The following is a 16363-nucleotide window of genomic DNA, read 5'->3' as shown; positions in this document are numbered from 1 at the left end:
CATGTTTCATCACTGCATGAGTACATGTGAGCAGCATCATCTGCAATTCAATTTCAGGTAACAAATATGTGATTTGATTTCATAATGACAGGGCTTTGATATCCTCAGACAGACATAGTTCAAACTATACACACATCAATGTGTCTTTGTTAACTGCCTTCTCAGCATGCAGGCAACACAATGCATCTAATTGCTGCTATGCTGAAAATGATGGAAGGATAAAGCCACAAGTAGCCACAGCTAGAAAAACAATCCCACCGATATATTTGCTACCATATGTTATGGTAGTGGATCATCAGCTCTGTGGTGGAAAATCCATAAGCAGCCAAGTAAGAGAGATGCAGCCATGTAAAACAGAAATGCTCGACAAACCTGGAAGATGTGGGACCGTACAATATCATACACTACTGGCTACTAGTTTCAGTAGTTTGCAACAATAGTCTACACCTGTTGTTTACAAAGCATGTGACAAATACAATTTGATTTGACTTCGAAATTTGACATTTGGAGAAACATGGAAAAACGTCTAATTCTGCAGTGATACTGTGAGAGCTTGTTGGGTAGAGAATAGAGATAAGCTGAATTGAGGGGTGGTGGGTGATGGTGGTTGTGTGGGACCTGCCTGTCAGTGTACACGCACATGCTTCTTTTGTACACACAGTCAGGCTGGGTTTGGTGTGAAGAGCTGTCAGACTGGGGTTGGATCTAAGCCATGATTGATCACACAGATTCAGGACGATTTCAGGGGAGGTCTCTGCCATTGTGGGCAAGATAACRGACATCCACATAAATGGGAGGATGGAATATTATGAGAAACAATTTTTAATGGAGTGACGAACTAGGCAGGGCAAACCAGTTTCTCCAAAAGGGCCACATTCGTGAGATCATGTTGCACTGAGAGGTCTGCCAAAGTCATCCATCATATCACCTAAACTTGGTTTCTGATTAGGTCATGAGTAGCTTCTCTATGTCATAGGAACACACTTTGTCAAACCATAAAGGTACCCAATTACCTCAATAATCTCGAAGTGAGGACAGTGAAGCAGTTGGTCAAGTTATCCTGCAGCATTGCAAATTCTCACACAGTTCATACTGTACAGGATATTTCCAAAACACAAGGGTTAGGGTTACACCTGCACACACCTTTACATCACAAAACATGAAAGCTTATCTATTACACTATGTGTTTTTATGAGGGTGAATGTGAGGTTGATGAATATGATGCTGCACAAGAGTCGCAGAGTACAAAGATATACACATGCAGCGGTTGTATACTTGTTATACAACTCTATAACCTCATAATATCCCTGCCATATACCAAGCGGTGTCAGAGACTCCCGCATCCCAAGTCATAGACTGTTCTCTCTGCTGCCGCACGACAAGTCTGGAACCAACAGGACTCTGAACAGCTTCTACCCACAAGCCATAAAACTGATAAATACAGTAGTTATTCCAGGTAGCTATTGGTTAACTATTTAACTATCTACAGTACATTGACCCTTTTTGCACTAAATCTTTTGAGTTATCACATAAGCTGCTGCTACGGTTTATTATATATCCTGTTGCCTGGTCACCAATTAAGGTGCCACCAACCTCCTGTACTGTATGTACATATCTACCTCAATTAGTTCATACCCCTGCATATCAACTCGTTACTGGTACCCCGTGTAAATCAAAATCTCAAATCACATCAAATGTTATTGGTCACAAAGACATGGTTAGCAGATGTTAATGCGAGTGTAGCGAAATGCTTGTGCTTCTGGTTCCGACAGTGCAGTAATATCTAACAAGTAATCTAACAATTCCCCAACAACTACCTGTCACGCCCTGACCGTAGATTGCTTTGTATGTTTCTATTTTTTGTTTGGTCAGGGTGTGATGTGGGTGGGCATTCTATGTTTGTATGTCTAGGTTTTGTATTTCTATGTTTTGGCCGGGTATGGTTCTTAATCAGGGACAGCTGTCTTTCGTTGTCTCTGATTGAGAACCATACTTAGGTAGCCTGTTTTTCCACTGTTAGTTGTGGGTGGTTATTTTCTGTTTAGTGTTGGTTGCACCTTGCAGAACTGTTTCGGCTATTCTTTTTGTTATTTTGTATTCAGTGTTCAGTCAGTTAAGCGAATAAAGATGAACACGTACCCCGCTGCATTTTGGTCTGACGATTCCTCTTCTTCCGATGAATGCCGTGACACTACCTAAGACACAGAAATCTAAAAGGGGTGAATGAGAATATGTACATAAAAATATATGGATGAGCGATGGCAGAGCGGCATAGGCAAGGTGCAATAGATGGTATAAAATACAGTATATACATGATATGATTGTCACGCCCTGACCTTAGAGATCCTTTTTATGTCTCTATTTTGGTTTGGTCAGGACGTGAGTTGGGGTGGGCATTCTATGTTTTGTGTTTCTATGATTTTCTATTTCTATGTTTTGGCCGGGTATGGTTCTCAGTCAGGGACAGCTGTCTATCGTTGTCTCTGATTGGGAACCATACTTAGGTAGCTTTTTTCCCCACCGTTCTTTGCGGGAAGTTGACTTTGTTTAGGGCACATAGCCTTTGAGCTTCACGGTTTGTTTTTTATTGTTTATTCTTTTGTCGGCGTCATTTCTAAAATAAAGAGAAAATGTACATTCACCACGCTGCACCTTGGTCCTCATCTTTCAACAGCCGTGACAATGATGCATGATGAGTAATGTAAGATATGTAAACATTATTAAAGTGGCATTATTTAAAGTGGCATTGTTTAAAGTGACTAGTGATCCATTTGTTAAAATGGCCAGTGATTGTGTCTCCATGTAAGCAGCAGCCTCTCTGAGTTAGTGATAGCTGTTTAGCAGTCTGATGGCCTTGAGATAGAAGCTGTTTTTCAGTCTCTCGGTACCATCTTTGATGCACCTGTACTGACCTTGCCTTCTGGATGGTAACGGTGTGAACAGGCAGTGGCTCGGGTGGTTGTTGTCTTTGATTATCTTTTTGGCCTTCCTGTGACATCGGGTGCTATAGGTGTCATGGAGGGCAGGTAGTTTGCCCCCGGTGATGCGTTGTGCAGACCGCACCACCCTCTGGAGAACTTTGTGGTTGAGGGTGGAGCAGTTGCCGTACCAGGCTGTGATACAGCCCGACAGAATGCTCTCGATTGTGGATCTGTAAAAGTTAGTCAGGGTTTTGGGTGACAAGCCAAATTTATTTAGCCTCCTGAGGTTGAAGAGGCACTGTTGTGCCTTCTTCACCATACTGTCTGTGTGTGTGGACCATTTCAGTTTGCCGTTGATGTGTACGCAGAGGAACTTAAAACTTTCCACTTTCTCCACTGCTGTCCCTTCGATGTGGATAGGGGGGTGCTCCCTCTGCTGTTTCCTGAAGTCCACAATCATCTCCTTTGTTTTGATGCATTTGAGTGAGAGGTTGTTTTCCTGACACCACACTCCGAGTGCCTTCTTCTCCTCCCTGTAGGCTGTCTCGTCGTTGTTGGTAATCAAGCCCACTACTGTGGGTGCAAACTTGATGATTGAGTTGGAGGCGTGCGTGGCCACGCAGACGTGGGGGAACAGGGAGTACATGAGGGGGCTGAGTATTGAGGGTCAGCGAGGTGGAGATGTTGTTTCCTACCTTCACCACTTGGGTGCGGCCCGTCAAAGTCCAGGGCCCAATTGCACAGGGCGGGGTTGAGACCCAGGGCCTCCAGCTTGATAATGAGCTTGGAGCGTACTATGGTGTTGAATGCTGAGCTGTAGTCAATGAACAGCATTCTTACATAGGTATTCCTCTTGTCCAAATGGGATAGGGCAGTGTGCAGTGTGATGGTGATTGCATCGTCTGTCGACCTGTTAGGGCGGTATGCAAACTAAAGTGGGTCTAGGGTGGCCGGTAAGGTGAAGGTGATATGATCCTTGACTAGTCTCTCAAAGCACTTCATGATGACAGAAGTGAGTGCTACAGGGCAGTAGTCATTTAGTTCAGTTCTTTGCCTTCTTGGGTATAGGAACAATGGTGGCCATCTTGAAGCATGTGGGGACAACAGACTGTGATAGGGAGTGATTGAATATGTCCGTAAACTCACCAGCCAGCTGGTCTGCGCATGCTCTGAGGACGGGCTAGGGATGCCGTTCTGGCCAGCAGCCTTGCGAGGCTTAACACGTTTAAATGTTTTACTCACATCAGCCACGTAGACGGGGGGGGGGGGCGCAGTCCTTGTTAGCAGGCCGCGACTGTGGCACTGTATTATCCTCAAAGTGGGCAAAGAAGATGTTTAGTTTGGCTGGAAGCGTGGCGTCGGTGTCCGTGATGTGGCTGGTTTTCTTTTTGTAGTCCGTGATTTCCTGTAGACCCTGCCACGTACGTCTCTTGTCTGAGCCGGTGAATTGCGACTCCACTTTGTCCCTGTACCAGCATTTCGCTTGTTTGATTACCTTGTGGAGGCAATAACTACACTGTTTATATGCAGCCATATTCCCAGACCTCTTTCCAATGCATGGTTCACGCTTTCCATTTTGTACGAATGCCACCATCCATCCACGGTTTCTGGGTAGGGTAGGTTTTAGTAGTCACAGTGGGTACAACATCTCCAGTACACTTCCTTATAAATTCACTCACCGAGTCAGCGTATAGGTCGATGTTATTCTATGAGGCTGACCGGAACATATCCCTGTCCGTGTGATCAAAACAATCTTGAAGTGTGGATTCCGATTAGTCAGACCAGCGCTGAATGGTTCTAGTCACTGGTACATCCTGTTTGAGTTTCTGCCTATAAGACGGTAGGAGCGAGTTGTGTACATTCACAACCAGGAAATATTACAGAGAAATGTGTGTGTGGAACTTAAATTAAAATATAGTGCCATCAAGCCATACAACAAACATTGCTCAAATAATATACATGTCGTCTTTTGAGATAAGATATGGATAAAAAGACAATACAAACACTATGTACTTCAGGACCACAGAGAACATTTTCAGCAGTCATCTTGTACAAAGACACAGTATCCTAAGCTCCCAGAGCTTTTGGTCGGATTTGGTCGTGGTCAGATTTGCCGAAGGGAGGGAGGGGGAGGGCATTGTATGCATCGCGGAAGTTAGAGTTGCAGTGGTCGAGTGTATTACCCCCACGCATAGTGCAATCAATATGCTGATAGAATTTAGTTAGCCTTGTTCTCAAATTTGCTTTGTTAAAATCCCCAGCTACAATAAATACAGCCTCAGGATATATCGTTTCCAGTTTACATAGAGTCCAGTGAAGTTCCTTGAGGGCCTTCTTCATGTCTGGTTGAGGGGGAATGTACACAGGTGTGACAATAACTGACAAGAATTCTCTTGGGAGGTAATTTGATTGTAAGGAATTCTAGGTCGGGTGAGCAAAAGGACTTGAGTTCCTGTATGTTGTTATGATGATTACACCATGAGTTGATAATCATGAAGCATACACCCCTGCCCTTCCTCTACCCAGAGAGGTGTTTATCTTTGTTGGCGCGATGCGTGGAGAAGTCCGGTGGCTGAACCGATTCCGACAACATATGCCAAGAGAGCCATGTTTTCGTGAAACAGAGAATGTTACAATCTCTGTCTCTTTGGAAGGCAACCCTTGCTCGAATTTTGTCTACCTTGTTGTCAAGAGACTGGATATTGGCGAGTAGTATACTTGGGAGCAGTGGGCGATGTGCACGTCTACGGAGTCTGACCAGGTCTGCCCCTTTTGCGGCGCTGTTTTGGGTCGGCTTCTGGGATTAGATCCATTGTCCTGGGTGGTGGTCCAAACAGAGGATCCGCTTCGGGAAAGTCGTATACCTGGTCGTGATGTTGGTAAGTTGACGTTGCTCTTGTATCCAACAGCTCTTCCTGGCTATATGTAATAACACTTAAGATTTCCTGGGGTAACAATGTAAGAAATAATACATTAAAAAAACGAAATACTGTATCATTTCCTAGGGACTCGAGCGAGGCGACCATCTCTGTTGGCGCCATCTTTTAAATAATATATATAGTCAAGGTAGCGTACTCATTGTGCATTTATTCCTAATGTTATTATTTTTCTATTATTTATATTTTTCCCGCTCTCTCTGCATTGTTGAGAATGGCACATAAGAACACATTTCACTGTTAGTCTACACCTGTTGATTACGAAGCATGTGACAAATATAATTTGATTTGGTAATATAGCATTTACTATCTATGGGAATAATTAAAGTTCCTTTCTTCCATCATCTCAGAAAACCTTTGTAAAAACAAAATGTAACTTAAATCAATCTAGCACATTATTAAAGCTGAAACTGCCCTTACATATCCTGGTGTGTTCTCTGGCCCCTGTCCCTTTAATAAACTCATGATTATCTGGTGTAACAAATGTCTCGCTGCCATCAAGTCCAGGCGAGGAGGGAGGAGTTTTTAATGTTCAGTTTGTTCTATGGATCGATGTTTGCTGGCATCGCCTCACCCTGCCTGCTCCGTGCGTGATAGCCTACCATTACCCAACGTTTTACGCTCTTCCTTGAACACASGCTATTCAATACAGAGCGCTCTCAAAACCTGCCTGGCATCTGACGGACGTAGTCCTATGGCTTTGGTGGTCCAACACGAAAAGAAAAGAAGACAATCCGCCCTAGATGATCTAGGAACGGAGGTGAAAGAAGAATAACTGCTCTGATATCTGTTTTGCCTAGACAACGTTTTCTGACTCTGGATTTTATAGTGAGAGAAGTAGGCTACTCTAAATAAAGAGTCGCTCTCTCTGCATGGACTATCATACTAGACCGCATACCGATTTCACCTGGGCAGAGTGAGCTACGTGAACTACCAGTTAAAAAATGCCAAGGAGAAAACAGCAGGCGCCGAAACGGGCTGCGGGTAAGAGGACATTCACACCTATCATATTAGTCTTAAAAAATATTAGATGTTGTTATTATCAAACTGATATTGTATATGTTAAAAGAGTATAGCAGTAGACTTTGATCTGTATGATGTTTTGGGTAGTAGCTCGTCTTCACTGGCCCAAATCGAATGTCAAAGTGACAGTAATACCGGATGACGAAGGTGCAATTTATTCAAATATGATACTCGGCAATCTTTTATAGCCGAGTATCATATTTGAATATTTGGCTATCTTCGGCTATAATTTTTAAGTTTTCTGTTTTTGAATAAGAAGGAAATGTATTGTAATTTAGTCCAAGTCGTTCAAAAGTTGTTTTAGTATAACGCAAAAGTGGTGTGTATTGCCATAAACAATTAAGACTTGCGTAAATGTATATTTCATGTGTGCTTCGGGTGGCTGTCCTAAACATTTGAACTTCCGATGAACTCTTTATATCTATAGCCCAGACAAATGGAGAACACAAGCACGCACACGCAGAGAGAGAGAGAGAGTACTGTATATATTTTAAATTTAAAAAATATATTATTATTATTATTCAAGCATGTCACATTTTGGCTTGTGTGTGTGTACTGTGTTGTTTATGATGTTCATAAACAATTATTCTTTTTCCTAGATGGATTACACCTGAGACAATCATTGACAAACACTGTAACAGTGTAATGCACATTTTATGTAAATAGTTATACCTGGTTGTTACTCATCTGGATTCAGTCAGCTGAAAACATACAGTAGGCCTACACTTACAGTACAATGTGCAAAATATAAACACAAGAGTAGACCACGCTCTTTTGCCTACTGTAGTGTTAAGGGTCATCAGTGTGCCTATAAAGGGTTTATTATGGTGACCAACTCATTTGAGTGTTTACAAACCTGGTTACTAAGACCAGATAGGCCATTACCCCCCCCCCCCCCCCCCAAAAAAACTGCTCCTTCGTTCATCCTTTGTTACCTCACAACTGCAAAATAATTATTTGTTATTGCTTAAGTAATTCATCACTCGTATGATTAACCTTGACTTTGTTCTTGATAGTGTTTACACAATAGCATACTATAGTGCATCCAAGTTGCTTTATTAAAAGAGGGTATCAAAATAATTGAGATGATGGATATGAATGAATTGATGAAGGGTATTTATCAGTGGAGGTGGTAGGATGCTGTTCAGTGGGTTTAGAAGTTATCGGTCCTTATTATGGTTGCAATGTAGACACCAGATGGTGATTGTTCTCTGCCCAATAATGGCGGATCTTTGTATCGCTTAGATAGTGAAACCCTTATCTAAATAGACACACTCAAGTGTATGTACACACACACAACTACATACACACACACACACACCACACACAACACCACACACACACACACACACACAACACACACACACCACACACACACCACACACACACACACACACACACACACACACACACAGAGAGAGAATAACGAAAAACAACGAACACAGAGATCATCCTATATTCATACACAAAATATTTGTCCCACATTCATCCACTCTGAAAAAAAAAGCCCCATCCCACTATTATTCTGGGAACTGTTGAGAGTTCCTAAGCGATCCCTTACAGCGCTCTCAGCTGCCTCGCCTGTAATCTGGTAAATGTGTCACCCTATAGAGAAATAAGCCTTCCAGCAAGTAAGTTTTCTTCATTGTTGAGGTAATTGTCTCCTCTTTGACAGGCACATTCATCAGTGGCTTAATGGTCAATCAAAAGTTGGCAGGCAGAGTGTTTTCATTCTTTCCTATCCACTACATTAGGAATACTTAATCAAAATGTCTCCCGGTAATGGCTGTGAAGAGTTCATGACTGACTGATCCGTTGTCTGTGCCGATAGAAAATTAACAGCTCGGCACTGGAGAGATGTGGGCCTGCAGATAAACAAATTGTGCATTAATATTTCATCTTCAAGACCTGGGATGTGCTATCAGGCGGCAGAATATTCCTGGGCTGTGTTGTCATTTCTCTCGCTCGCTTTTTTTCTCTGTATTCTTGAAAGGTCTTTGCAGCTGTAACTCATTTCGCTTGATGACTTTACTGGGGTTACAGAGAGTGACGACAAATTGATTACCTGGCAGAGCAAGAATGGAGCGAAGAGAGACGTGGGCTGACAGTCATGTTATAATAATATGTTTAATGATGTGTGGAAGGGAACAAGGAGAGAGTGGTATTGAAATAAGAGATGCAAGGAACAGGTTTCATTTATATGTAGTGCTCTTAAAGATGTAGTTGGCCTATCCCTCTGTGAAAATTAAAAATGTTAAGGGGCAGTAAAGACAATATCCTCAAGCAACAACACATTAATTCATGAGACATTTGGTTTTCAGGGTACACATTAATTCATGGGACATTTGGTTTTCAGGGTGCTTCTCTTCTCCTTGGAGAATAGTACTATTAATAGGTATGTTTGTAAATTTGAGGCTACAGACATTCAAGTAAAGGCCAGTTACACTATTAGATTTTTTCAACATTCATTGTGCATAATGTAACTTAAAGTGACAATTCCTTCCTGGCACACTGTAGAACACGCTAAACCTTTAGATTTAAGTAGAAAAGTTCATGAATATGGGAAGGAATATAGTAAACATTTATGAAATGTGTATTTTGGTTTCATATGTTGGATACACGTTTAACCCTATAAGTGGTTAGTCCTTATAAGTGGACTAAATACATTTCTGAGTGAAAGTGGCCATACGTTTATTTTGCGGCAGTGGAAGTATTTATCTTATCGGTTTTACAATACCTCTAGCTGTGCCTCAAACCGTTAGCCCAATTTGCTGTTAACAAGATAAACTGGAGAACAGACAAAGGCATTAAGTGTTGCAGTACCATTAAGTGAGTGACAGCAGCTTGTGGGAATTGGCTAGCTGAAATTCCTCCTAAGTGGTTTGTTCTGGAAACATCTTACCATTAAGGCAGATGTTGTTGATCCTAGTTTAGGTAAAAATAAGTCCAATGCAGCTGTTTGATTTGAGTGACATGGATAAAAGGAAATTACACCACCAAATAAAATAGTGAGAAATTACCTGGCCTGTTTTTCTGTAGAAGATTACCACCATTGTTATTATCATGTTTTGTTCCAAAAATATAGACTTTGCTGCATGTCTTGGATTTTGGTGGCTTGGTTTTGCTCCCCTTTTTAGCTGCCCCCATCCTTGGCTTATATTTGGTGTAAGAGTAATATGGGGTCGTATTGTTTGATCTCATTGCATTTCCACCTGCATGCCAGTGAGGTGAGGTGACAGCAGGTGTGGATAGCTAATAGTTTGGAAGGCTTTTGTTTTTCTGAGAGGGAGTCAGACAGGGCGGTGCACTGTCTAGGTGATAAGAACACAGACTACTGTGCCCTCCAGCGTACTGATCTCGCTCTCCTCTCCTCCTCTCCTGTGTGGAAAACAGACTGTTATGATTGGTCTTAAGGCAAGTGCCTGACTGCTCCTCAGTCACAACGGAACTGCAGCCTGCAACCGCTCATTCACCTTGTGTTCCCTCTGAGACCTGCACTAGTTTCCAGGCAAATTACACAATTTGATATGCTATTGGGCTGGGTGATTCATGTGGATAATGTTTCCATGTGATCATCACAGCAGAAAAAGACTATTTCTTGTTATGATTTATTTCCTCATTAAGGCAGACAATAACTAGAGTATTGGGAGAGTTTATTGTAAGCAGGCTAAATCTCATTATTTCTACCTGACATCCCAAGTATAAAGGAAATTATGCCACGGCACTGCGTTTTGTCCAGGTCCCTACAGATACAATGGGTTAAAGACCGAAATGATGAAAAGACTGAAGAGCAAAGGCAGTTCATCAATGTACTTTGAGGATGAAAATTGGGAAGGGACTAGTATAGATAATATAACAACACTCTGTGGTCCTGCTATTTGATGACATGAAGAACATTTGTCCAGGATGAAGTGCAGTGGAGTTTGTCTACTTGCAAAGCGCACTGCATTCTTATAAGAATGTAATAAGCACTTTTACCCTGTACATCACCTTCTGAAACACAGTTTACTCTTACACAATGAAGTAACAAATAGGACCGCTACATGAGTTGTTGACTGAAATGTGTAGTTGTACACCAAAGTGTCGGCCATATGGCTCTGAAGTCAGTGCCGGATCAGGTATCCACCACCATATGCCTCATATAGATATCCATACAGATCCATATCTGTTCTATTTGCCACAATTCACAGAAGAATATCCTAGATACCAAGATGTCCTCTCATTTCAGCTCTATACAAGGACTTACATGCCACATTGTATTGTAAGTTACTTAAATTGCGAAGAACATAATAGCATAGAGCAAATGCAAAATGGAGGACAGAAAAACTATATGAACTATACAAGATAAACAAAAAGCCAAAACACAGGGGAAATATTCATCTGAAGTTATCTGCGGCGTACCTGATTTGATTCTAATCAAATCCTTAATGGGCTTCAATTAAGATGTATTATGCAAATTAACCCTCAGTAGTTACTGTCTGCAGTAGCAGGGGCTATGACAATATTGTGCTAATGGTGTGATCTGTAACAATTACAAAGGTAACTGATTTTATACTGTGCCTCTATGCTATTCCTAAAGGTTAACAGGCAGTTCAATTTGCATTTGAATGTTGTTTGTATTTAGTTTATTAGTATATTGGAAAGACTCCATTCTTCTAATTATTTTCAGAAAGTTGGAACAAGTACCAAACAATCTCACTACATTTCTTCATAGGTTTAAACTTGTTTTTTTGGTAATGTGCTGTTACGCTGTGTTATTTGAAGAAAAACTATTGTACTGCTTTCTCAAAATTGACAGGCGTAACAAAATTGATTAGCAAATTCATCTATGAAAATTGCATTTGTTGAGGTAATCAGCGGGCTTAATTGCTACATTGCCCAAGCCGGCTTAAAACACCTCATCTCTATAATGCCAGAGGAATAGGAAGTTGGACACCTTGCACTTTCATTTAATATGAGCACTGATTGCCCGTCTGGCTGTTTTATAGCTGACACCTTTCGTGAGTCGTTCCACAGTGTAATTACATAGGACCTAATTTGATGAATCAACTCAATACTCTGTCGTCCAGGCTGACCTCCCTGGCCTATGCTCTCCATTCTCTAGACTGGTGTCAAACGGGGGCTTTCACTTTTGAAATGTTCACCAATTCAATCACATTTGGTGTCTAGAAGAACGATGCTTGGATATGAACCTCTTAGTATACAACCGATCAGGAATATACAGCGGCCAATAAAAACATGATATTTCCAATGTCAATTACTGTATAAGTATTGTATTTGACAATCAATCAATTCCTTGATTCCCTAAGCAGAACCGTATATTGATTTCTTCTGATGTTTGCCATTTTAAACCATGTTCTTATGGTAGCTTCAGTTCATAATGTCAGTTAATGGGCCTCTTTAATAACATCTGGCAATAAAGATTCATACTGTACAATATTCCTTAAAATGCGACATTGTTGGAAATACGTTAAATGTAGTACGAGTACCCACACAATGTGATAATGTAAGACTATTCTTGCTCTTCACTTTCCATTGGTGTGCTTTTCAAGCCTTGAGAATTTGCCTGCATGTGCTGAGCCAGTCTGTTGAAACTAACATCGTAATTGAGACTCATTAAATAGCACTGACAGCTTAGGTGTCCGTGTTGAATATAGAATAATTCTGTTGTACTTGCAACTTGATTAAGAGGATCCAGAGAACATATTAATGTTGTATGCCTTGGTCTACTCTGGTATGTAGAATTCATAGGTAAATCATCAAAGGGAATAACCTGTGTAATGACTTTGTACCACATATGTACATATTAGGTAACAGTTATAGGTTACTTACGTGCATAGTACTTATCACGGTTATTTCCGTTTGCAATAAAATACAATACTACACAAACGATTGAGCAATTACTGCATACGTTAATAATATGTTTGTAATAACTTGTAATATGTATGTAAAAGCTTGTAATAGCCTGTTACTTTGTAATTACAAACGTTTTTCCACTGGTAGTTACTCTGGAACCTAACTTAAAGTGTTATCGTGAAAACTCAACATGCTCAACATACAGTAACAGGACCGTTCGCATGCAACCTAAAATGTGAATCATGTTAACTTATTATTGTATTTATTCATGCAGGGCACTATGTATTTTCTTAGCTACAATAACAGAGTCTAGACAGAGTTTTGAAAAATATGCATCCTGTATCATCTAAGCTTGCAATGAAAGGAAATTGGAGTTGGTTCAAAATTGACTGTCCTTGTAATGAGCGTATGACGAATGGTATAATTTAAGGAAAGAAAATGTATGCGGGCAAACCCAAGATATAATGATTCTGTTGCATTTTGATACACCATGAAGATTGACTAATTCCACTTAATATCCCAAGAAATCTATGATAGCAAGTTACTCAGAAGATATTTTCTGACATTGTTATAGTCTGGTGGTAACCTGTCTCACATGTCTGATACATGAAAAGGGCATAGATTGTATATTTTTATATTTATGAGGATATGTTATGCTTCTGTTTAGAGACCAGTGCAAAAACATTTTCAAATAATATAGCTGCAAGCAGCAATGAACGGGGTTCACAGGAAGACAGAAAGGACACAAGATCAGTTGGATAACAAAGCACGCACTCTATCATGTAGGAACTATCTTCCTTTATGTGCAATCAGTGAAAGCATTGCCATGTTGATCTCATAATACCACAAGGATGACACAAGTGAAGTAATAAACTAGTGCTGTAGGTTGGTTATTTTTTTCAAATTTACTAGAGGCTAATTCATTGAGTATACATGTACTGAACAAAAAAACACAACATGCAACAATGTCAACAATTTTATTGAGTTACATTTCATCAGTCAATTTAAATATATTCAATAGGCCCTAATCTATGGATTTCACATGACTGGGCAGGGGCGCAGCCATGAGTGGGCCTGGGAGGGCATGCCAGGCCCAGCCAATCAGAATGAGATTTTCCACGCAAAAGGGCTTTATTACAGACATAAATACTCCTCAGTTTTATCAGCTGTCCGGGTGGCTGGTCTCAGAAGATCCTGCAGGTGAAGAAGCCGGATGTAGAGGTCCTGGGCTGGCGTGGTTACACATGGTCTGCGGTTGTGAGGATGGTTGGAGGTACTGCCAAATTCTCTAAAACGATGTTGGAGGCAGCTTATGGTCTAGAAATTAACATTCAACCATCTGGCAACAGCTCTGGTGGACATTCCTGCAATCAGCATGCCAATTGCACGCTCCCTCAAAACTTGAGACATCTGTGGCATTGTGTTGTGTGACAAAACTGCACATTTTAGAGTGACCTTTTATTGTCCCCAGCACAAAGTGCAACTGTGTAGTGATCATGCTGTTTAGTCAGGTTTATTTACCACACCCGTCAGGTGGATGGATTGGAATATCTTTAAAGTATTTTTAGCATTAGCATATGTGCTAACGTGCATCTATAGGTACAGTGTAGCCATATTTTAATGCAGCATCTATTTATCAAAACCATTAACAGTGATGTAATGAGTGAATCTGACGTATGGATCATGAGAAGAAGATGATTGCAGATGATTTTGAGCATTATCGTTACATTATGCAAAGAATGAGTTGTTAATAGTTTCCTTGTTGTTTGAGATATCAATACCAAATTCAGTGTGGTTCATCTTGATGATAGTGGTGTCATTGGTCCTATGGTTCATGGGGAAAATACTTTTGATGTATTTTTTAGCATATTTTAACTTATTAGAGCATGGTATAATTTCTAGGTCAAACCCGGTGATAGCTATGATGCTTATAACATTGCCCCCTATAGGCCAATCATTGCCATTATTTTTTACCAACTTACTCATGGGCTCTACTTTCTGTGTGTCAAATTAGAAAAAAAGTACCCAATCTATGCTTGAGTTATTTGACCATGTAATTTTTTTTTTTTAAATAACAGAATAACAATAGGTTTCAGAGCTTCACTGCGAACCCCTGATTATTTAGGGATTTTCTTAGCCTTTTCCTCACCTCTTCTTTAAGATGATCATCTCACACATAAGAAAGAACATTAGCTGTCATCAGGAAAGGTTAATGTGGGTGTTGGATGCCGTGATGATGTCACAGATGAGATTTAGAGAACCGCAAATGTTTCATGACTGATTGGACAAATGCATTTCTGGCATTTCTACAAAGTTCTAAATAACACCCAGGCAACTTTTTCCAAATAACTCGTTTTTAAAAAAGGTAGGTATTGTGATTGAAAAGGGATTGAATTAATATGAAACCAAAGTAAGATTTTTTTGAAGTCTTCAAGGTAACATTTATCTATTGAATACCTAGTAATACCACTTACTTTAGTAATAACTGATTATCCACATACAATACAGTATGAGCAGATACAGCTTAATCTGTGTCCTGTGATACAGGAATTTCAGGGAAGAGTTGGACATTGGACAGATGCAGGCCCAATACATGGTCGGACAGTAGGCCGCAGAGACTTTGAATATGTGAAAATGTAATGACTTGTGACTGTATTAACTTTACAGTTTTCTGTACTGCATATAATATATTGTGTTGTTTGTGTATTTGTATGCTGACGTCACTAAAGGAATTTCCATGTAAATGGGCAATAAAGTATATTGTATCCTATCCCCTGTCGGTTGTCCCTGTGTTCCCTGCTCGTCATATTTCACATCACATAATGTACATTCAAGCAGTCACTAACCAGGCCTCTCATAAGTCATGCTGTCAAGCTAGTGAAGTATCTCCACGTTTCTCTTCCTGTCTTTCAGATTGTACTCAGAAACCAAAAGCAGTAAGGAAAAAAACGTTTTGAAACAGTGAAACAGGGAGGTAGTACCTGAACCTGACTGATAAGGAACGCTCATTTTCATTTTCTGTGGTAAAACGTTTTGCTGTACTGAACATGAAAATGAACTGAGTGAGAAGGCGGGTGACGTCTGAGAACTAACTAGATCGTCTGGTCTGATGATGGCAAATAGTCTGAGGGGCCTGTGTGTGTGTCTAGGCCAGGGAGGCAGGGCTTTGTGGGATCAGCACTCTAATACCTGCCATTACACTGCCAGAGGGAGTCATTAAGGGTTAGCAGGATCCTGTTCCACATCATACTGTAGCTCAATTAATTCTGAGGGATAACGACAATATGCATTTCAATGGAAACCAGATCTAGATATTCTCAGGCGTTTCCTCTGCTGTTCCCTGAACATACAGTGTCGATTTTTATGTGTTTCAATAAAATGTAAAATACAAGGGGAAAAGGGATATTATGTTAATAAAATATAGGATTTTTTTTTTTTTAATCCATGACTAATCTTTGTTATTTATTGTTTCCCTTTACAATTTTTGGAGTACCTGTAGTTGTTTAGGTATACTCTGGCATTAAATATTAGCATTGAGCTAACAGTGACGTGATCAGAAACTGTTGTAGGACGTCTTGTTGTGGGAACTCAGCATTCTCCTTTTTGTTTGATCGAATTACCTCACAG

At 40.5% G+C, this 16363-nt stretch overlaps 1 protein-coding gene across 1 annotated transcript in view; it reads left to right on the top strand.

The window, feature by feature from the left end:
- The first annotated feature begins 6414 nt into the window (after positions 1 to 6414).
- Positions 6415 to 16363, top strand: part of LOC111976974 (teashirt homolog 2-like) — a 45483-nt gene continuing 35534 nt past the window's right edge. The window contains exon 1 of the mRNA XM_024006187.2: positions 6415 to 6841. Coding sequence (XP_023861955.1) covers positions 6802 to 6841 — 40 coding nt within the window. The 5' untranslated portion in view covers positions 6415 to 6801. The remainder of the gene's footprint in view (positions 6842 to 16363) is intronic.

This window comes from Salvelinus sp. IW2-2015, linkage group LG17 (assembly GCF_002910315.2).
Source record: "Salvelinus sp. IW2-2015 linkage group LG17, ASM291031v2, whole genome shotgun sequence".
NCBI classification, from domain to species: domain Eukaryota; kingdom Metazoa; phylum Chordata; class Actinopteri; order Salmoniformes; family Salmonidae; genus Salvelinus; species Salvelinus sp. IW2-2015.
This window is presented reverse-complemented; position numbering and strand designations above follow the sequence as displayed.